Here is a 21541-nt window from a genome sequence, read left to right as displayed (position 1 = left end):
GCATCTTGATTACTGAGCTTTTGGGCACTTCTTTCCATTGGGCGTCCACACTGAGAGCCCCTGGCCTCCCCCGATCCCTGCCGGTCCTATCACTGTCTTGCAAGACACCCAGACCACGACCATCACTGCCCCTTGAAAGGGCCTTTCATCTCTAAATTAAATCTGATCTTGGCCAGGCAAGGTGGCTCACGCCTATAATCCTAGCACTCTGGGAGGCCGAGGCGGGCGGATTGCTCGAGGTCAGGAGTTCGAAACCAGCCTGAGCAAGAGCGAGACCTCATCTCTACCATAAATAGATAGAAATTAATTGGCCAACTAATATATATAGAAAAAATTACCTGGGCATGGTGGTGTATGCCTGTAGTCCCAGCTACTCGGGAGGCTGAGGCAGGAGGATCGCTTGAGCCCAGGAGTTTGAGGTTGCTGTGAGCTAGGCTGACGCCACGGCATTCACTCTAGCCTGGGCAACAAAGTGAGACTGTCTAAAAAAAAAAGTCTGATCTTCTGCTTAGTCTAATATTTAAATTGGCATCTTAGTTTCCTAAAAGGAATAAATCCATAAGTTGTCTTTGGTTTGCGGGGGGGAGGGGGGGTCTGGCTTTTTTTTTTTTTGAGTCAGGGTCTCACTCTGTTGCCTGGGCCAGAGTACAGTAGCATCAGCCTAGCTCACAGCAACCTCAAACTCCTGGGCTCAAGTGATCCTCCTGCCTCAGCCTCCTGAGTAGCTGGGCTAAAGGCACACACCACGGCACCCGGCTAATTATTCTAATTTTGTAGAGACAAGTCTCACTACATTGCTCAGGCTGGTCTTGAACTCCTGGCCTCAAGCAATTCCCCCACCTTGGCCTCACAGAGTGCTAGGATCTCTGGTGAGCCACTGCACCTGGCCCACAAGTTGTCTTTGTTCAGCTCATTGGCATTTTTTCACACATGGAGAAAAAAATAAAACCTGTAACCCAGTTAGATTTGTTGGGTTTTTATTATTATTATTAAGGAGCAAGTTTGAGAGTCTGCGGCTTAAATTACCGCAGGATTTGAAGGGAAGGTGGTCAGCACCGGCGATCCTGGGTCCCCAGCAGCAGCAGCTGGTGGGGTTTCCGCTCCATGCAGTTGGGAGCGTGAACTCCGCGGTGACAGGCAGGTCCCCGTCGGCCTGTCCTGCGTGTCGCCAGCAGCCGGTGGGGCGAGGCACACAGAAAGGCTCAGCAAACACTCGCCGGCAAGGCACGCACAGCAGCCACTCACCAGCCAGGCCACAGCTCGCTGCTCGCCACGCGGTCCTGCAGGGGTCACTCTGCACCCCCCCGCTGGAGAGGCGGAGGCCGCACGGGGAACCGCGAACTCCACCTGCGCGTCAGACGCTGCCCGCAACCAGAGGGCGCCGACTCCTCCCCTGGCCGTCCCCGTTCAGATCAGTTCAGATTCCCAAGGGAGGCCGGCGATGGCCCCACTCACTGGCCTGCGGGCAGCGGGCACGTGGCACCAGCCAGCCCCTGGGTCGGCGGCCACCTGCGGCCATGCACACGGCTGCCAGCCGAGATGAGGCCCAACACTGCCCCCTGGAGGATGCTGGGGGCGTGGCAGCCTGGGGTCCTCGAGGGCTCATCCTGGAGACCCAGCCTCCCAGGTGGCTACCTGGGGAGGGACTGTGCCCTCACAGAGGACCCATGAGACACCTCCAAGCCCACCAGGCGGGCACTTTCAGCCCACAGCCTCCGGGCCACCTCGTCATCCTCCGCCTCAGGGGCCGGAGCCTTCTCTTTGAGTCCATCGAAGTACTTTCCAGAAACGCCCTCCAATTCCTCTGCCACGGCCAGGTACGTGCTGGGCTGGGCCGCCAGCTGGGGGCTCTTGACCAACAGCCAGAAGATGGGCCCTGCAATCAGCCCACAGAGCGTCAGGCCCCAGCTCGGAGAGGACACAAAAGCCCTGTCCCTCCAGTACTGCCCGCCTCCTGCCCGCTGTCCCGTGGCTCCCTCAGCTGCACGTCCCCTCCCTGGCACCGCCCGGGCAGATTCCTGCAGACACAGGGATCAGCCTCAAAGCTGCCTCTCCCAGGAAGCCTTTCTGGCTTTCCCCAGGGAAATGGAAGCTCTCCCCTCTCGGTCAGCCCCGAGCCCAAGCCCTACCCCATCTTTCCTTAAAATAACTTCTACTTATTGAATGTACCTGCTACCAGACTCAGCTAAAGCACCCACCCACACTAGACGTTTCTCAGGGTTATAAATACTAGTTATAAAGCCTTATGTATTCAGCCTATACTCCGGGCCAGGCGCCATACTGGTCCTTTTAAGAAAGGTCCCATCTCATCCTCCCAGTGACTGAGGTGGGTCCTATCATGGCCCTCACTCTGCAGGACAGAAATTTCCCGGGGCACAGCTAGTGTGGGGTGCAGCCAGAGCTACCCTGAGTCAGCTCCGCCGCCTGCCCCCTACGACATGGTTTTCTTATCAGGCTATGGGCTCTGGCCTGTTTCCTGGGGCTGTGTGCAGCTGGCAGGCCAGATCCCCACAGGGAAGTGATCCATCTCCCTCCCTGGGAACAGGGGAGGGGTGAGAACAAAGCCCCAGGCACAGTTAGGGAGGTCCTGGGCCCCGGGCTGAGAGGGCAGGGTGAGGGCTCCTCGAGGGGACCCCAGGCCAGGAGGGGGCTCACCGAGCGTTAAGCTGGAGAAGGTGGAGTTGTGCATGCCAGTGTGTCGGCCCAGCTCCGTGCGGGCCACGCCGGGGTGCAGGGCATTGACAGTCACCCCGGAGCCTGGGGAGGAAGAGAAGCATGAGGGAGATTAGTCACCACACACGCCACGCTCACTCCTTACTGGGAAGGCGCGCGGCCACGCGAGGCTCTGGGGCTCCCCGGGCTAGGCCGTTTCCTACGCCCGAATCCACACAGTCCTTCTTCTCGGAAACCTCAGTGTCAAGTGGTCGCATCTCGCAAGGCAGCTCTGTCACTGGCTGCCGCAGCAGCTCTTTCCTGGAGGGCTTGACAAGCCCAGAACACCAGGATCCACACACCCCCTGCCCCAAGAGTCTGAACGGCGGGTCCGGGTGGGGTCTGAGATGCTCCGTGACCAGCTCCCATGCCAGGTCGGGGCTGTCGGTCAGCGGACCATGGCTGAGAAGCAGGGGCCCAGGGCAGAGCCCTCGGCTCGGTGCTGTGGCTGCCGTGGGTGGTGGCTGCTGTGGGCGGTGAGCAGTGGGGCTGTCCTGTGCCCTGTGGGATAGTGAGCTGCGACCCTGGCCTCGTCCCGCTAGATGCCCAGAGCAGCCCCTCCCCCACCCAGCTGTGGGCACCTGTCTCCAGCAGCTAACAAATACCAGGTCGAGAGGCGCTGGCCCAGAGCACCAAAGGCTTAGCTGCCTGGCCAAGGTCAGCCGGGAGGGACACCTGATCACCAGGCTGCCTGGGACTGCAGGACAGTCACCAGAAGAATGATGGATCAGTGACACCTGCTCCAGGCACCCCAGGGCGTGGGCTGGTGCGGCGCCACACTCTGCCCGCTCTGTTCTGGGGCCGCTGCTCGGCCTCCGCCAGGCCAGGGTCACAGAAGGGCCATCCCAGGCCCAGAGCGAAGAAGAGGGAAACCGAGCCTCGCCACGCCCGCACCTTGCAGCCGCCGGCTCAGCTCCCGGGTGAACAGGACGACGGCCAGCTTGCTCTGGCAGTAGGCGGCCTTGGTGTTGTACTTCCTCTCCCGCCAGTTCAAGTCATCGAAGTCTATGTGCCCAGCAACGTGCGCCAAGGACGTGACGTTGATGACGCGCGACGGGGCCGAGGCTTTCAGCTTGTCCAGCAGCAAGTTTGTCAAGAGAAAGTGACCTGGACGGAGGATAAGATGATTTTGCTTTTCACAGTGGCTATAACATTTTAAGTTCCCACCAATAACAGACGAGTCTGCTTCTCTGTACCCTCAACATGTTGTTTTTTTTGTTTTTCAGACAGAGTCTTGCTCTGTTGCCCAGGCTAGAGTGAGTGCTGTGTGGCGTCAGCCTAGCTCACAGCAACCTCAAACTCCTGGGCTCAAGCGATCCTCCTGCCTCAGCCTCCTGAGTAACTGGGACTACAGGCATGCGCCACCATGCCCGGCTAATTTTTTCTATATATATTTTTAGTTGACCGATTAATTTCTATTTATAGTAGAGACAGGGTCTCGCTCTTGCTCAGGCTGGTTTGGAACTCCTGACCTTGAGCAATCCTCCTGCCTCGGCCTCCCAGAGTGCTAGGATTACAGGCATGAGCCACCACGCCTGGCCCATGTGTTATCTCTTTTTATCACAGCCACTCAAGTGGAGGTGAAATGGCATCTCATTACAGTTTTAATTTTTTTTTTTTTTTTTTTGAGACAGTGTGCTTTGTTGCCCAGGCTAGAGTGCTGTGGTGTTATCATAGCTTGCTGCAACCTCAAACTCCTGTGATCAAGCGATCCTCCTGCCTCAGCCTCCCGAGTAGCTGGGACTACAGGTGCACACACCACTGCACCCAGCTAATTTTTCTGTTTTTAGTAGAGATGGGGTCTCACTCTTGCTCAGGCTGGTCTCAAACTTCTGAACTCAAGCAATCCTCCTGCCTCAGCTTCCCGGAGTGCTAGGATTACAGGCGTGAGCCACCGCTCCCAGCCTTTAATTTGGTTTTTTAATTAATGTTTTTTAATTGACAAATAAAAATGGTATACATTTAGAGTGTACAACACAAAGTTTTGATATATGTATACATTGTGGAACGGCCACATCAAGCTAATTAACATGCAGCACTGCCTCACAGTTAGCATTTTTTGTGATGAAAACATTTAAAACCTACTCTTCTTACCAATTTTCAAGTATAATATTAATATGTACAGGGGTCCCCCTTCATCTGAGATTTCACTTTCCGGAATTTCAGTTACCCACAGTCAATTGCAGTCTGAAAATATTAAATGAAAAATTCCAGAAATAAACAGTTTGTAAGTTTTAAATTGCATGCCATTCTGCGTGGTGTGATGAAATCTCATGCGCCGTCCTGCCCAGCTTGTGAGCCGTCCCTCTGTCCAGGGTGTCCTTCCTGTGTACGCCACCCACCCCTGAGTCACTTAGTAGCTGTCTTGGTTATCAAATAGAAAAAAACAGTATGTAATCTGTTACGGAATCAATTAAAGAAAGAAAAAAGAGGCTGGGCGTGGTGGCTCATGCCTGTAATCCTAGCACTTTGGGAGGCCGAGGCGGGCGGATTGCTCGAGGACAGGAGTTCAAAACCAGCCTGAGCGAGACCCCGTCTCTACCAAAAATAGAAAGAAATTAATTGACCAACTAAAAATATATATACAAAAACTTAGCCGGGCATGGTGGCTATAGTCCCAGCTACTCGGGAGGCTGAGGCAGTAGGATCACTGAGCCCCGGAGATTGAGGTTGTTGTGAGCCAGGCTGACACCACAGCACTCACTCTAGCCTGGGCAACAAAGCGAGACTCTGTCTCAAAAAAAAAAAAAAAGAAAGAAAGAAAAAAGAAAAGAAAAGAAACCATAGCATACATAGGGTTCGGTAGTATCCATGACTGCAGGCAACCACTGGGGTCCTGGGATGTTCCCCCACAGGTAAGGGGTGATCGCTGTATTAACCGCAGACACCAGGTTGCACCAGAGGGCTCTGGAATCTATTTCTCCTGCCTGACTGATGTTTTGTATCCTTTGACCAGTATCTCCTCAATCCCAGCCCCTGCTATGCATATTTTACTCTCCACATCTGTGAGCTAAACTCTTTCAGATTCTGCATGTGAGATCATTTAGTATTTGTGTTCTGTATCTGCCTTATTTCATTTAGCATAATGTCCCCAGGTTCATCCATGTTGTCAAAAATTATAGGCTCTCCTTTTTTAAGGCTGAGTACTCCATCACACGCACACACACGCGTGCGCACACACACGCATGCAAGCACTTTCTGTGCCCATTCATTTGCTGCTGGGCACTTAGACAGATTCTGTATCTCAGCTATTGTGAACAGTGCTGCACTAAACGTGGCAGTGTAGATCTCTTCGACACACTGATTTCGTTTCCTCTGCATATACACCCAGCAGTGAGATTGCCAGATCAAAGTAACATTTTTACTGGACACTATGTACCAAGGACTGTGCTGAGACCATTACCTTACTTCACCCACCCACTAACCCCTGGTTCTCAACCAGAGACAATTCTGCTCTCCAGGAGACATTTTGTGTTGTCATTACTGTAAGAAGAGGAGGGGACGCTGGTGGCATCTGGTGGGTAGCGGCTACGGGTGCTGCTAAAACATCCTACGATGCACAAAAGAGTCCCCACAACAAAGAGTTATCCAGCCCCAAATGTCAAGCCCTGCAATAACCCTATAAGGTCATCTGGGGAAGAGACTGCCTTCTGTCTCGCAAAATCCCTTCTCCATTTCTTTTTCAGTAATAGAATATTTAAACAGCACACAAGACTACCCAATGAGGCTGGGAGTGGTGGCTCACGCCTGTAATCCTAGCACTCTTGGGAGACCGAGGCGGGCAGATTGCTGGAGGTCAGGAGTTCGAAACCAGCCTGAGCAAGAGTGAGACTCTGTCTCTACTATAAATAGAAGGGAATTAATTGGCCAACTAAAATATATACAGAAAAAATTAGCTGGGCATGGTGGTGCATGCCTGTAGTCCCAGCTACTCGGGAGGCTGAGGCAGCAGGATTGCTTGAGCCCAGGAGTTTGAGGTTGCCATGAGCTAGGCTGACGCCACAGCACTCACTCTAGCCTGGGCAACAAAGGGAGACTCTGTCTCAAAAAGAAAAAGAAAAAAAAAAAAAGGCTACCCATTGAAAAACCACATTGCCCCTTGCAGCTACATGAGATCATGTGACTGTGTCCAGGCAATACGATGTGAATGGTAGTAATGTGTGCGTTATGGGTTTAATTATGTCCCCCTAAAAAAAGATATGTTGGAATTCTTTTTTTTTTTAAACTTTCATATATATATATATATATATATATACATATATATATATATTATTTTGGCATATTATGGGGGTACAGATTTTAAGGTTTCAATAAATGCCCATTTCCCCCCCTCCCCCCACAAGTCTGAGTCTCCAGCATGACCATCTCCCAGATGGTGCACATCTCACTCATTATATATGTATATACCCGCCCTCCTCCCCCCTGCCCAATACCCTATTACTGCAGTACCTATATGACCACTTAGGTGCTGTTCAGTTAATACCAATTTGCTGGGAGTATATGTGGTGCTTGTTTTTCCATTCTTGGGAAACTTCACTTAATAGTATGGGTTCCAGCTCTAACCAGGAAAATATAAGATGCTATATCACCATTGTTTCTTAGAGCTGAATAGTACTCCATGGTATACATATACCACATTTTATTAATCCATTCTTGGATTGATGGGCACTTGGGCTGTTTCCACAGCCTTGCAATTATAAATTGTGCTGCTATAAACATTTGAGTGCAGGTGTCTTTTCTGCAGAGTGTAATTGGATCTTTTGGGTAGATGCCCAGCAATGGGATTGCTGGATCAAATGGTAGATTCACTTGTATCGCTTTAAGGTATCTCCATATTGCTTTCCATAGAGGTTGAACTAATTTTCAGTCCCACCAGCAGTGTAGGAGTATAGAATTTTTTTATTTCCATCTTGATTTCTTCATTTATGAAGTAATCATTTAGTAGGATGTTGTTTAATTTCCACGTTTTTGTGTAGAAATGTGAGTTTCTGTTAGGGTTGATTTCTAGTTTTATTCCACTGTGATCTGAGAAGGTACATGGTATGATTTCTATTTTTTTAAATTTCTTGAGATTTACTTTGTGTCCTAGGATATGGTCAATCTTAGAGAATGTCCCATGAGCTGATGAGAAGAACGTATATTCAGTGGATTTTGGGTAGAATGTCCTGGAGATGTCAGTCAGACCCAGTTGTTCCAAGGTTTTGTTTAAGTCCATTATTTCTTTATTAATTTTCTGTTTGGAGGATCTGTCTTGTGCCGTCAGTGGGGTGTTGAAATCTCCGGTGATTATGGAGTTGCTATTAATCCATTTGCTTAGATCCAGTAAGGTTTGCTTTATGAAACTGGGTGCACCTAAGTTGGGTGCATATATATTTAAAATTGTTATCTCTTCTTGTTGAACTGTGCCCTTCACCATTATATAATGACCCTCTTCGTCTTTCACTACTTTTGTTGCTTTAAAAACTAAATCGTCTGAAATTAGAACTGCCACGCCAGCCTTCTTTTGGCTTCTATTAGCTTAGAATATTGATCTCCACCCTTTTTAGTATATATGCATCCTTGCAGGTTAGATGTGCTTCCTGAAGACAGCATATACTTGGCCTGTATTTTCTTATCCATTCAGCCAGCCTATGTCTCTTGAGTGGAGAGTTTAAGCCATTCACATTTATTGAGAGAACTGATAGGTAAGGTAGATTACTGTTCATTCTGTTGGGTTGGATATTGTTCTTTGATTTCTCTCTTGAGCTATTGTATTATCTGGCCTTTAATCTTTGGGTTTTGGTTGTTTTTATATTCATGAGTTTTTATTATGGTGTTCCGTGCGTAACACTGTTTTGAGTACTTCTTGTAGGGCTGGTCTTGTCTTGGTGAATTCTCTGAGACTTTGCTTGTCTGAGAATGTCTTTATTTCCCCTTCATATAGGAAGCTTAGTTTTGCAGGGAATAAGATTCTAGGGTGGGCATTGTTTTGTTTCAGAAGAGTGAGAATGGGGCCCCAGTCTCTCCTTGCTTGTAAAGTCTCATTAGAGAAGTCTGGTGTTATTCGAATTGGCTTTCCCTTGTATGTTACTTGCTTCTTTTGTCTTACAGCTCTTAGAAGGGCCTCTTTAGTTGATACTTTGGTCAGTCTGATGACTGCATGTCGTGACGTCTTCCTGTTTGCGTTGAATCTCCCAGGGGTCCTCTGAGCTTCTTGAACTTGTATATCAAGATTTTGAGCAAGGCCTGGGAAATTTTCCTCTATTATGTCTTCAAACAGCTTGTCCAACTCTTGAGTGTTGTCTTCTTCCCCTTCTGGTAACCCTATGACCCTCACATTAGGTTTCTTCACATAATCCCACAGCTCTTGTAGGCTTTGCTCTTTTCTCTTGTTTCTCTGCTGTATTTCTGTGACTGATTTATTTAATTGGAGGGTGTTATCTTCAAGCTCTGAGATTCTTTCTTCTGTTTGATCTACCCTGTTCTTGAGACTTTCCACTGTATTTTGTAGTTCTTTGAATTGATTCTTCATTTCCAGGAGTTCGGTTAAGCTTTTCTTCATTGTGTCCATTTCTTTTTCCATATCCTGGAGGCTTTTTGTGGTTTGTTTGTGTTGGTTATTGAGTTGTTGTTGCAACTCAGTGAGTGTTCTTATGATCCACATACGAAATTCCTCTTCTGTCATTTTGGTTGCCTGATTTGGGTTGGTGTCCGTTTCTAGGGGGCTGGTGCTCCTCTTTGGGGGTGTGTTTTCCTTTTGGTTCTTCATATTTCCTGAGTTCCTTCGCTGATTTCTTCCCATGTCGATCCAATATGTTGGAATTCTAACCTCTAATACCTCGAAATGTGACCTTATTTGGTGATAGGCTGTTCAAAGGAAATCACATGAAAATGAAGTCATCAGGGTGGGCCCTAACCCAATATGACTGGTGTCCTTTCAAAGAGGGAGACGGGGACACAGACCAAGACAAACGGAGAAACCACGTGAAGATGGAGACAGAGACCCTAGTGACACAGCCGCAAGCCCAGCGAAAGGAAAGATTGCCAGGAAGCCACCAGAAGCTAGGAGAGAGACCTGGAACAGCCCTCAGAAGGCACCAATGCTGCCAACGTGGTGATCTTTGACTTCCAGCCTCCAGAACCTCAAGACAGGTCATTTGTGTCACCCAGGCCGCTCAGTTTGCAGGACTTTGTTACGGCAGCATGAGCAAATTAACACAACATGCAGCTTCAGGCCACGGCCTTTCTTCCCTGTTCCTCCCTCCCCCTTGGCAGGAAAGAGGTCTCGCCAAAGAGCCATCTAAGTGCACAGAGACAAAGACGGTGAAAGAAATGAGTTATGAGGAGTCTGCACCCTAGAATCCTCACACAGCCTGGACTTCCAAGAAAGGAAAATGAACTGCCTTCTCTAAGGCCCTGCTGTTCGGGTCTTCAATTTGGCAAGTGAACCTGTAAATCCCACGTAACTAACATATTGGCACTTACAACTCTCACTTTGCAAATGACACTGTGGAACAGAAATGCTAGGTCACTTGTCTGAGGCGACACAGCGCTCAAGCAGCAAAGCCGAGGTACAAAGCCAGCCCCACGTGACTGCAGAGCCTGGGCTCTTAGCAAGGATGGGCTACTGCCTCTGTGGCTGCATTCTTGCCACAGTATCCAGAAGGTGCCTACTGAGTGCTGGCTGTGTGCCAGGCATTGTGCTGGTTCTGGAGACAGAGCATGAAAAAGACGAGTTCCCGTCCTCCAGGGACCTGCCATCTGGTCGAGCAGACGGTCAACAAACAAGAGAACGATGGATCTGAGTGGCACCAGCAGGTCGCCTTCGCCTAGCCTCACCGAGAGACGGGCACTGGCCTGAGACCTCGTGACACAAAAGGGCCAGCCGCACGGAGACCCGGGAAAGGGCGCCTCAGGCAGACGGCAAGCGAGCACAAAACTCTACGCTCCGGGAGTGAAAGAGCTGGAAGTGATGGAGGAAGGGAGGGAGGCCAGAGTGGTGGGGCAGAGGGCACAGGGCAGAGGGCAGAGGACACAGGGCAGAGGGCAGGAGGGCAGGGCTGAAAGAGATTAGGGAGAGACAGACAAAGACTGAGAACAGACAGATGGAGGCTGGGGACAGACTGATGGATGGAAACATCGCAGTGTTTTCTGGACAAAAGGACAAAGGCCAAGGGGCTGACGGAGTGTGGAACGACAGACCGAGTTCGTCCACGTGACGAACCCGAGCTGCTGAGTGACCCGAGAGTGGAGCCAGATCCCTCCCCAAGCGATGACTCACCCCCGAGGAACCCGCTCACTTCCCGCACTTCCACCACCCGCAGCGCAGCCCCGGCCCAGGCCTTACCCAGGTGGTTCACGCCAAACTGCATCTCGAAGCCGTCCTCGGTGGTCCAGTGGGGACACCGCATCACGGCCGCGTTGTTCACCAGAATGTCCACTCGCTCCTCCTCTGCAAGACAGGGGTGGGGACAGACGCATGGGGGTGAGGACAGACTCCACCCCTGCCTGAGGCCCCCAAGCGTCCCTGTGCACCTGGCACCTGTGAAGGTGTCTCCTTTGGAAAACAGGGTCTGTGCAGTAACAGCTGGGTTAGGATGAGGTCACCAGGGTTGACCCTAATCCAATACGATGGTAGCCTCAAAGGAAAGGAAAACAGAGACTCAGAGACACACAGGGAGAAAGGTCATGTGATGACAGAGGCAGAGACTGGACAAGGACGAGTAGGGAAGAACACCCCCACCCCAGCCTCAGAGGGAGCGCAGCCCAGCAGACACCTCGGTGTCAGGCTTCTGGCCTCCAGGACTGTGAGAGAATAAACTGCTGGTGTTTCAAGCCACCTGGTTCGTGGCACTTAGTTACAGCAGCCCCAGGACACTCAGACACCCCCGTCTAAGCCTTGGAGACCTTTCCTGAGGGGCCCCAGGGCCTCGGACACGGGTGACCAGCGGGAGCCGAGGTGCTGGGGGCAGACGGCACCAGGTCTCGTTCCCAAACCTGCCGCTGCACTTGCACAAGCACCCAGAGAACACACACAGAGACCAGAGCCTCAGTTTCCTCTTCTATAAAACGGGTGAGTAACAGAGCCTGCCTCCCTGGATCAGTTGGCTCAGGCTGCCCTGACAAAGTGCCACAAACCAAGTGGCCTAAAACAGATGTATTCTCTCATAGTTCTGGAGACTGGAAGAGAGATGGGGAGAAACACCCCACCTTCTCGCCCCCACCTGCCCGCCACTGGCCAAACGCAGGAAGCCCAGGCGAGGGCCTGGGGAAGGCAGCCTGAGACCTAGGACAAAGCAGGGAAGGTAGGGAACACACCTGAGGGCACAGAGGCCCGAGAGAGTCTCACAGATATTTCTGGGGGCAGGTGTGACAGCCATTGCTATGGTCTGAACGTTATGTTCCCCCAGGATTCACGTGCTAGAATCCTCACCCCAAGGTGATGGTATTAGGAGGTGGGGCCACTGGGAGGTGACAAGGTCATGAGGGTGGGGCCCTCACACATGGGACTGGTATCCCCACAAAGGAGGCCCCAGAGCGCTAGTGCACCCTCCTTCTACCAAGTGAGGACTCAAGAAGAAAGTGGCCGTCTGCAGCCTGGAAGAGAGCCCTCGCCAGGACCAAGCATGCTGGCACCTGGATCTCAGAATTCTAGCCTCCAGAACTGCGAGTGATGAATGTCTGCTGTTTACACACCTCCGAGTCTACGGTACTCTGTAGCAGCAGCCCAAACAGACTAAGACAGTACCCAAATTCCAGACTCCCAAAAGGAAAGCAGAATTGTACAGTTTAAACACAATGAGCCATTGTTATCAGCTCTGGCAATAGTGGGAACCCTCCTGTGCAGTAAAGGGTTAACTCAGCAGGCCTGGATTGTCCAAACCCTGCAAATTCCAAAAAAAGACCTGGCTCCTAGGAGATAACCCCTTAGCACCCCCCCTCTAATATCCTATCTGATAAGAGTGTGTGTGTTTACCTGGTGCCTTGGGCCATGCCAGGTAGTCTATCCTAACAATGTGATTTAGGGTGGGAGTCTTGGGCCATGCAGAGGGCCTGGACACTAAGTAAGTCAGTGAGTCATGCAGGTGCTCCATGGCTATATCATAAACCCCCAGTAAAAACCCTGGACTCCGAGGCCCAGGGGGAGCTTCGCCCATCAGCAATACTCCAGACTTATTATCACACATGATGCTGGGAGTGGTACCCTTCCGCACAACTCCACTGGGAGAAGACAGGTGGAAGTTCACACCTGGTCTCTCCAAGACTCTTCCCCACCCACCTTTTACCTTTGCTGATTTTAATCTGTATCCTTTCACTGTAATAAAACCATAACCCTGAGTGTAACAGCTTTGCTGAATTCCGTGATTCCTTCTAGCAATCGTCGTACCTGAAGGTGGCGTTAGAGACCTTCAACAACGCCTCCAAAACCCAGGTTCCTGGACGCCAGCCAAGGGCCAGCCTGCTACACATAGCAGCCTCGGGCACGGCATGTTAATTAATCCTTCTCTGCACACCCAAAAAATGCCCTGGACGTCCAATCCCTCTTAACATCTGCTTCTTCTGCAATAGTTTGTCTTATCCAAACCACTGCAGAAGGAGTTAGTTTTCCTATAGAGCAAGAGTCAGGAAACATTTTCTGTACAGGACCAGATATTAAATATTTTGGCTCTGCAGGCCACACGGCCTCTATCTCTGCTATCCCTGCCACTGTGACACAAGCAGCCACAGACCACACGTCAATGAATGAGCATGACTGTGTCCCAACAAAACTGTATTTATGGAACTGAAATCTGAATTTCAAAAAATTTCACAGGTCGCAGATTATTCTTCTTTTGATTTTTTTCCACCATTTAAAATTTAAGATACATAAAATATAAAAATGTAAAAAGCAAAAACAAAAAAACCTTTGCTCGCAAGCTGCACAAAAAAGGCAGCAACTGGACTGGCCCCAGGGCCGTAATTTGCCAGCCCCTGCTCTAGGACTGGTTTGACTCATTTGCTCCTCGGAGCCTGGCTTTGGGAGGCCAGTGCTCTCCGGCCTACCTGCGATGATCTTCGCTGCAAACTCCCGGATGGACTTGAGGGACGCCAGGTCCAGGTGCCGGGCGTTGACGTGGTGATTGAGGGTCTCCCTGCGAATGTCCTTTGCCGCCGCCTCACACTTCTCCATGTCTCGACAGGCCAGGATGATGTTGCCTCCTAGAAGCACGGGATAGGAACAAAATGTTTACTACACAAATACATGAATGATCTAGTCCTGGGTACCAACCCAAGAGAAGTGAAACACACGCTCACCTAAAAATGCGTAAGCCAATGCTCACTGCAGTACTATTCACAAGAGTCAAAAGGCAGAAACAGGCCGGGTGCGGTGGCTCACCCCTGTAATCCTAGCTCTCTGGGAGGCCAAGGCAAGCGGATTGCTCAAAGTCAGGAGTTCGAGACCAGCCTGAGCAAGAGCGAGACCCCGTCTCTATTATAAATACAAAGAAATTAATTGGCCAACTAATATATATAGAAAAAATTAGCCGGGCATGGTGCGCATGCCTGTAGTCCCAGCTACTCGGGAGGCTGAGGCAGGAGGATCGCTTGAGCCCAGGAGTTTGAGGTTGCTGTGAGCTAGGCTGACGTCACGGCACTCACTCTAGCCTGGGCAATAAAGTGAGACTCTGTCTCAAAAAAAAAAAAAAAAAAAGGCAGAAACAACCCAGTGTCTATCCACAGATGAACAGATAACAAAATATGGCCTGTTCACATACACAGGGAATATTATACAGCCATGAAAAGAAGTGAAGCACTGATACAGGCTACACTGTGGATGAACCTCAGAAACATCGTGCTCAGTGAAAGAAGCCAGACACAAAAGGCCACATAGCGCGTGCTTCTATTTACAGGATTCCATGTATATGAAACGTCCACAATAGGCAAGTCCGCAGAGACAGACTAACAGCAGACTAGTGGTCTCCCAGGGCTGGGGGGGAGAGGGAGAACCAGGGCTTGATGGCTGAAGGGAGCAAGGTTTCTTTCTGGGGTGATGAAAGTGCTCTAAGGTACTATGTGGATGGTTGCACCACTCCATGAATATACTAAAAATCATTGAATTATACATTTAAATGGGTGAACTGTGTGGATTATATCTCAATAAATCTGGTTTTCTAATTTTTTTCAACAATGGAATTTTTTTAGTAGAGATAGGGTCTTGATCTTGCTCAAGATCTGGAACCCCTGGCCTCAAGCGATCCTGCCACCTTGCACGGCCTTAATTTTATTTTTTTAATTAGAAAACTGAGAACAGGAAACAGGGACACAGCAAAGGACAGGGGACAACAATACAGACCATGCGGATCTGTGTGGTTTTCCTGCCCACAGCTGATCCAGCTGCTCCTGCACATCCCACAACCCCTCACACTCACCAAGTACAAAACAGACCTCACGAGACCTCCAGAATCTGCCTGTCCCCGCCCCAACACCCCCCAGATGGCAGCCAGTGGGCGTGTCTACCCAACTTCCCTTCTTGCCATTTCCTGTAGGACCACATGTCCCTCCCTTTGGGAATACCTGCCCCACCCCCACCCCCGAGGGCAGGGGGCTGCCAGTCATGATCCCCTACCATTCTAACCTGGGGATAGACAGGCAACTCAGGCCTGGCCCAGCAGGGACCCATGCCTTGGCCACCCCAACTCCAGAAGCCCAAAGAGAGTTTCCGGTCTCTCCCAGGCCCCAACCTGCACTCCCATCCCAGCTGACGGAATCCCACTGAATCCATCTTCAAGAGATCTGGAAGGCTCTACCAGACTTCCTCCATAACCTGTCTAACAATCAGAAAAACACCACATCATGCTGGGCATGGTGGCTCACGCCTGTAATCCTAGCACTCTAGGAGGCTGAGCCAGGCGGATTGCTCGAGGTCAGGAGTTCAAAACCAGCCTGAGCAAGACCCCATCTCTACTAAAAATAGAAAGAAATTAATTGACCAACTAAAAATATACATACAAAAAATTACCCAGGCATGGTGGCGCATGCCTGTAGTCCCAGCTACTTGGGAGGCTGAGGCAGGAGGATTACTTGAGCCCAGGAGATTGAGGCTGCTGTGAGCTAGGCTGATGCCACGGCACTCACTCTAGCCTGGGCAACGAAGTGAGATTCTGTCTCTAAAAAAAAAAAAAAGACAACACCATATCAACCCAGAGGGGTGGCCTACAAGATGCCCAACCAGTAAGCCTAGAACAGCTCGAGTCAGGTCCTGACCCTTGACCTCTGACCCTGGCATGTCTCAGCCATTAAGACTGGTCTGACCACAGTAGGAAACAGTGAGGCCAACAAAAAGTGAAAAACCTAAACCAAAACATGCTGAGGGTCAACAGAGTCCTCTGAGACCCCAAACCCTGCTTCATGTCTCCCAAGTACCAGGAGCCTTTTTGGCTTAAATAGCCATGAGTCTGGTTCTTGCCACCTGTAACCACAGTTTTCATCTTGCAAAACTAAAACACTGCACCCATCAAACAACCCCCCATTTCCCCTCCCAGCCCCTGGCAAACACCATTCAACTTTCTGAATCTATAAATTTGCCTCCTCCAGGCACCTCGCACAAGTGGGATCAGGTAGTATTTGTCCTTCAGGGACTGGCTCATCCCACTTAGCATACTGTCCTCAAGGTTCCCCTCTGCTGGAGCATGTGTCAGAATCTCTCTCTTTTGTAAGGCTAAATAACACTCCATTCTTGTGCACACCACACTTGGTTTATCTCTTCATCTGTGGATAGACACTTGGCTTGCTGCCCCCTTTGGGCTATTGTGAATAACACTGCACTAAACACAGCTGTGCAAATATGTCTTTGAGATCCAAAAGCAGATGGGATTTTACCTCTTTTGGCCAGTTCCAAGGCAGTTTGTTTCCCAATGCCCGTGTTGGCACCTGTCACAATGACCGTCTTCCCATGTATGGTGGCCTTGCTGGGGCAAGCCCCGCCGGCGACATAGTCTCTGAAGGCGAAACAGCACGATCAGTTCTCTCTGTGCAATCTCACCCCATGTGCCCCGACTCAATGATCTGAGCTCATCCCCCCAACTGAAAGACAGAAACAAAATCACATCACACCACGGGATAATCGTCATGTTCTCCATAAAGGGTTCAACCCAGAGTCTGGTATGTGGAAAGGCCTTCATGAGGTGACAATCAGTATTTTATAAATGCCCTCTGTATGAGATTCCTACAGCTGCTATAACAAAGTACTAAAAACTGGCCGGACGCGGTGGCTCACACCTGTAATCCTAGCACTCTGGGAGGCCAAGGCGGGCAGATTGCTCGAGGTCAGGAGTTCGAAACCAGCCTAAGCAAGAGCGAGACCCTGTCTCTACTATAAATAGAAAGAAATTAATTGGCCAACTAATATATATAGAAAAAAAATTAGCCGGGCATGGTGGCGCATGCCTGTAGTCCCAGCTACTCGGGAGGCTGAGGCAGGAGGATTGCCTGAGCCCAGGAGTTTGAGGTTGCTGTGAGCTAGGCTGACGCCACGGCACTCACTCTAGCCTGGGCAACAAAGCGAGCCTCTGTCTCAAAAAAAAAAAAAAAAACCTCGAAACAAAGTACTAAAAACTTAGCCACTTACACCCACACAAATGTATCCTATAGTTCTGCCGTCAGAAGTCCAAAAAAGGTCTCACTGAGATAAAAACTAAGGTGTCAGCAGAGCCACATTCCTTTGGAGGCTCTAGAGAATCCGGTCCTTGAGCTCTCCAGCCCACAGAGGCCACCCACACCCAGGGCTGGCGGCCCCTCCTCCATCTTCAAAGTGCATCACTCTAACCTCCGCCTCCGTCCTCCCATCTCCTCCTCTGACTCTGGTCCTCCTGCCTCCTTCTTACAAAGACCCCATAAGATTACATGGCCCCCCAATAATCCAGGATAATCTCCCCATCTCAAGATCCTTAACTTAAGCACATGAGCAAAGTCCCTTTTGGTATGGGAGGTACCACAATCACAGGTTCTGAGGATCAGGACATGGACACCTTTAGGGAGTCATTATTCTGCCTAACACACCCATACGCCACAAAAGCCAACCATGGGAAACAAGCCGATGTCCACCAATAGGGGCTCGCCAAATAACACTACAGCCACAGAAGAAGGGCATGGTGGCCACCAGCCACTTGAGGCTAATTTTTAATTTAATTAAAATTAAGTAGCCCTACTTTACGCTCAATAGGCACATATGGTCAGTGGCTATCACAGTGGACGGTACAAATATAGAACACTTCCATCATCACACAGAAAATTCCTGGACAGTGCTGCTATAGACTGCTTGGCAGCTGTTTTTGTTTCTCTTAAAATGAGGTACACCCAGCAGTTAGTAAACTTTTCCTGAAAAGGGCCAAAGGGTAAATATTTTCTACATTGTGTTCCATATGGTCTCATCGCAACTACTCAACTCTGCCCTTGTAGCACAAAAGCAGCCACAGGCAAAATGGCTGTGTTCCAATAAAACTTTATTTACAAACTAAGGCAGTGGGCCAGTATCAGCCGGGGAGCCACAGTTTGCAAACCCAGCACTCTTTCCCTGAGGATGCTGCACAAACTCAGTGACACTGGATGATGACAGCACCTACATTACAGGGTTTTGTGAAGATCCAAAGTTAAGCCATGGGACATGCTTGCCAAAGGGGCTGATACATAGTACATGCCTCCACCCCAAGAAGTTACCTAAAGATGGGAGGGTGGGCTCACAGCACTGGGCACACATAATTCTCTGGTTAAATACCTGTGGCAACCCCAGTGGGGTGGGGAAAGGTAATTTCTCTCATCTTATAGATGACCTACTAAAGGCCACACAGTCACAAAAAGTGTCAGAATCCAAAGCCAGGTCAGTCTGATGTCAGAGTCCATGTTCCTAAACCACCCCCTGCTACTGATGCCACCACAGGCCCAAGCAAATGCGGCTTCTCTTCATTTATTATACTATCATATTATGTGAGTTATATATTATCATTATTTTAAATTTTTATTTATTTTTGAATACAACAGACACCTGGTTCAAAATTTGAGATCTCAAAAATCTCCCTTCTAGCCTTGTCCCCCAGGTAACCCACTTCCCCTCTCTAGAGGTAACTGATAGTGCCAGGGTTTTCTTTTTTCATTATTTCTTTTTGTTTGTTTGTTTTGAGACAGAGTCTCACTCTGTCTCCCAGCATCACAGCTCACTGCATCCTCTTGCCTCAGCCTCCCTATAGCTGAGACAACAGGAGCAAACACCCAACCTGGATAATTTTTCTAATTTTTTATAGAGATGGGGTCTTGCTCTTGCTCAGACTGGTCTCAAACTCCTGACCTCAAGTGATTCTCCCACCTAAGCCTCTCAAATTGCTAGGATTATAGGCATGAGCCACCACACCCAGTCTTCCTTGTTCCTTTCCTCCTTTATTTTTATTTCTTTTTAGTTTTCTTACCGTGTAAAATACACATAAACATAGGCCGAGTGCAGTGGCTCACAGTTCAGATCATGCTGCTCTCCTGCTCAAAACCCTGCAGAGACTTCCACCTCTGTCCAGGATGAAAGCCCAAGTCTGTACCTGAACACCCTGGGTAGGGCTGGCACTCAGGGAGGCCTCAGGAAATAATCGAGGATATGAAAAAGAAAATCATCTTTATAGTAACCAAAGAAATGCCAATTAAAAAGAAATACCATTCTTTCTCCCTTTCCTCACAATGGGAAGGAATCTTTTAAAAAACAATGACAGATGTCAGGAAACCAGCACTTCACCCACTACTAGTTGGAGACTAAGACCCTCCACATTCCACCTACTTGTCCTACACACGGGCAGCCCTCCAGCTATAGTTCCGAGAAGAGAAGAATGCATTCCATGACGTGCTTGCTCCAGGGCATCCTACCTGCAATTGTTCCCGACCCCCTGCCAGGTTGGGGTGGAGTGATCAATCACAAACAGCTTCCGATGCCATTGGGATGCTGATTGGGGCTGATTGGCCCACACCCAAGCCTCATCATCCCCCTACACTATTTTTCTGTTTCTACTTCCCTGTTTCTGTATATAAAACCTACTAAAAATCCAAATAAAGTAGACCTTGACAACCATTTGCTTGGTCTCGTTTCTTTCTCTCGCCCATCTCTTTCAGGCGCGGTCCCCCTCGCCCCCCACAGGTAACAAAAGGTCCCGCGGGCCAGGACAACTACTCACAGGAGAGTCTGCTAAATCTTTCAGGACAGTAATTTTTTGGTGTCTACAGTCAAACTGTGGGCAACGTCTCTGGACCACTCACAGACATTTATCCAAAAGGTGCTGGGACAGACATATATACCCAAGGGTTATACTCATTCAGTGTCAATTCTAACTGCACAAAGAAAGCAAACAACCAAAAAGTCACTAAGGAGGGAGGGAAGACCACGTAGCCCCAGGATGAGACCCTCTACAACCGAAGCAACAGTCTGCAAGAACACAGGTGAACTTGTACCCTTTAATACTAAATTAAAGGTAGAAATAAAACAGGATTTGAAGTACACAGAGTGGTGTTAAGACTATGGGTTCTGAAGTCAGACACGCTTGGATTCCTCCCTGGGATTCCCACTCACTAGCCTTGTTAACAAAGAAAGGCATTTTCCCCAGGTACAGAATAAATGGTAGGTACTGTACCATACATTCAGTATAACCCCAAATTTCTCAGGAAAGGAAAAAAAAAAGATAAACGAGAGGGAGAAAGACACGAAAGATATACGTATACTGTATTTCCTAGGCAGTAGGATCTTTTCGCTTACTGAGTTGCACAATCCTTTCTTTAATATTGGATAAGGCCAGCGCAGAACACATGGAAAGAGCTATTTGCGAATACATAAATTAATGCGAACTAGAAGCCCAGTCCCACCCTTCCTCAGGGTGACCTTGGGCAGGTGATCCGCCTGTCCCAGCGCTGTCGGCCCCAGCACGCCGGGAGGGCCTGGTCGGTGCGGCCAGCCCCAGGCCTCCGAGGCCGGCGCGGAGCTCAATCTCCCGGGCCAGTCCTCCCCGCCCGCAGCCCGCAGCCCGCCGCGTACTCACTTGAGCAGCACCGCGCCACCCACAACCGTGCCCAGCGCGGACACGGGCAGCACGTAGCGGCTCATGCCGGGCAGCGAGTGGAACCCGGCAGCAGACCCGCCTCCCCCGGGCCGCCCGCCAGCCACGTGGGGCGGCGCAGGCGCAGCGGAGCCCACAGTTTCCGGAACCGGGCGGCGAGGGGCGTGGCTCAGGTGAAGGGGCGTGCCCCCCGGGCGGGACCTAGAGGGTTGGGCTCCGAGAGCTGTCTCTGCTGGGAATGGTAGTTTCGGGAGCCGGGGGCGTGGCCATGGTCGTGGGGGCGGGGCCTAGCCCTGTTGGCTCTACGTCGCCCTCGACGCACTATGAGAGAGGTGACACTCAGTTCCGCAGTGAAACGAAGGTTCGAATCCCACCTCTGCCAGTTTCAGACTGCAACCGTCTGTCGGTCTTTCAAATATATCAGCCTGTTTCTTCATATAAAAATATGTTTATCAATACTACTTTCCTCATAGAGTCTGTGGGAGAAATTGACAATTTCGATGCTCAGAGACCAGGATCTAGTAGCCTGGGGAGACGCGAGCTCTTGGGGTCCTGAGGGAGGAGGAGGGGCGGGGGCAGGACCCCTGGGCCCCGGGGAAGCGGCTGCGGCCCGGACTTACTCCCAGGTCTCGAGGCCGCTCGCTCCTACCTGCCATCCCGTCTTCCCCGAGATGCCGCCCGTGCTGCCTCTCTGGGACTGAGGGTCAGGGCCGCTCCTGCACCCGCCCGCCCGCCCGCGTCTGCCACCCGCCGAGCCGGGGCACCGGGCGCCTGCCTCTGATCCCCACCTC

At 50.3% G+C, this 21541-nt stretch overlaps 1 protein-coding gene across 2 annotated transcripts; it reads right to left on the bottom strand.

Annotated features, from left to right (window-relative positions):
• Positions 1-960: 960 nt before the first annotated feature.
• On the bottom strand, positions 961-20872 carry RDH13 (retinol dehydrogenase 13). Of its 2 annotated transcripts, XM_012775536.3 has the most exons (7): positions 20733-20872; positions 16552-16670; positions 13735-13890; positions 11039-11143; positions 3607-3819; positions 2656-2757; positions 961-1876 (listed from the first exon to the last, which is right to left on the bottom strand). In XM_012775536.3, the coding sequence occupies exons 1-7, from the start codon at positions 20795-20797 to the stop codon at positions 1632-1634; spliced, it is 1005 nt and encodes a 334-aa protein (XP_012630990.3). In that variant the 5' UTR covers positions 20798-20872; the 3' UTR covers positions 961-1631. The 2 variants fall into 2 exon arrangements, with proteins under 2 accessions (XP_012630990.3, XP_075855097.1); XM_075998982.1 differs by lacking the exons at positions 961-1876; positions 2656-2757; positions 3607-3819 and adding an exon at positions 7782-9558.
• Between the last annotated feature and the right edge of the window lie 669 nt (positions 20873-21541).

This window comes from Microcebus murinus, chromosome 32 (assembly GCF_040939455.1).
Source record: "Microcebus murinus isolate Inina chromosome 32, M.murinus_Inina_mat1.0, whole genome shotgun sequence".
In the NCBI taxonomy this organism is placed as follows: Eukaryota; Metazoa; Chordata; class Mammalia; order Primates; family Cheirogaleidae; genus Microcebus; species Microcebus murinus.
The sequence above is the reverse complement of the archived record's forward strand: the minus strand, read 5'-3'. Positions and strand labels throughout refer to the sequence as shown.

Bases quoted from the DNA above. Each gene is read 5' to 3' on its own strand.
- RDH13 (XM_075998982.1), bottom strand. From the start codon at position 20,797: ATGAGCCGCTACGTGCTGCCCGTGTCCGCGCTGGGCACGGTTGTGGGT. The intron at 16,671-20,732 runs GTGAGTACGCGG...TTTCGCCTTCAG, and splicing joins GGTGGCGCGGTGCTGCTCAA to AGACTATGTCGCCGGCGGGG. The intron at 9,559-11,038 runs GTAAGGCCTGGG...TCCTTTGAACAG, and splicing joins GTTTGGCGTGAACCACCTGG to CCTATCACCAAATAAGGTCA.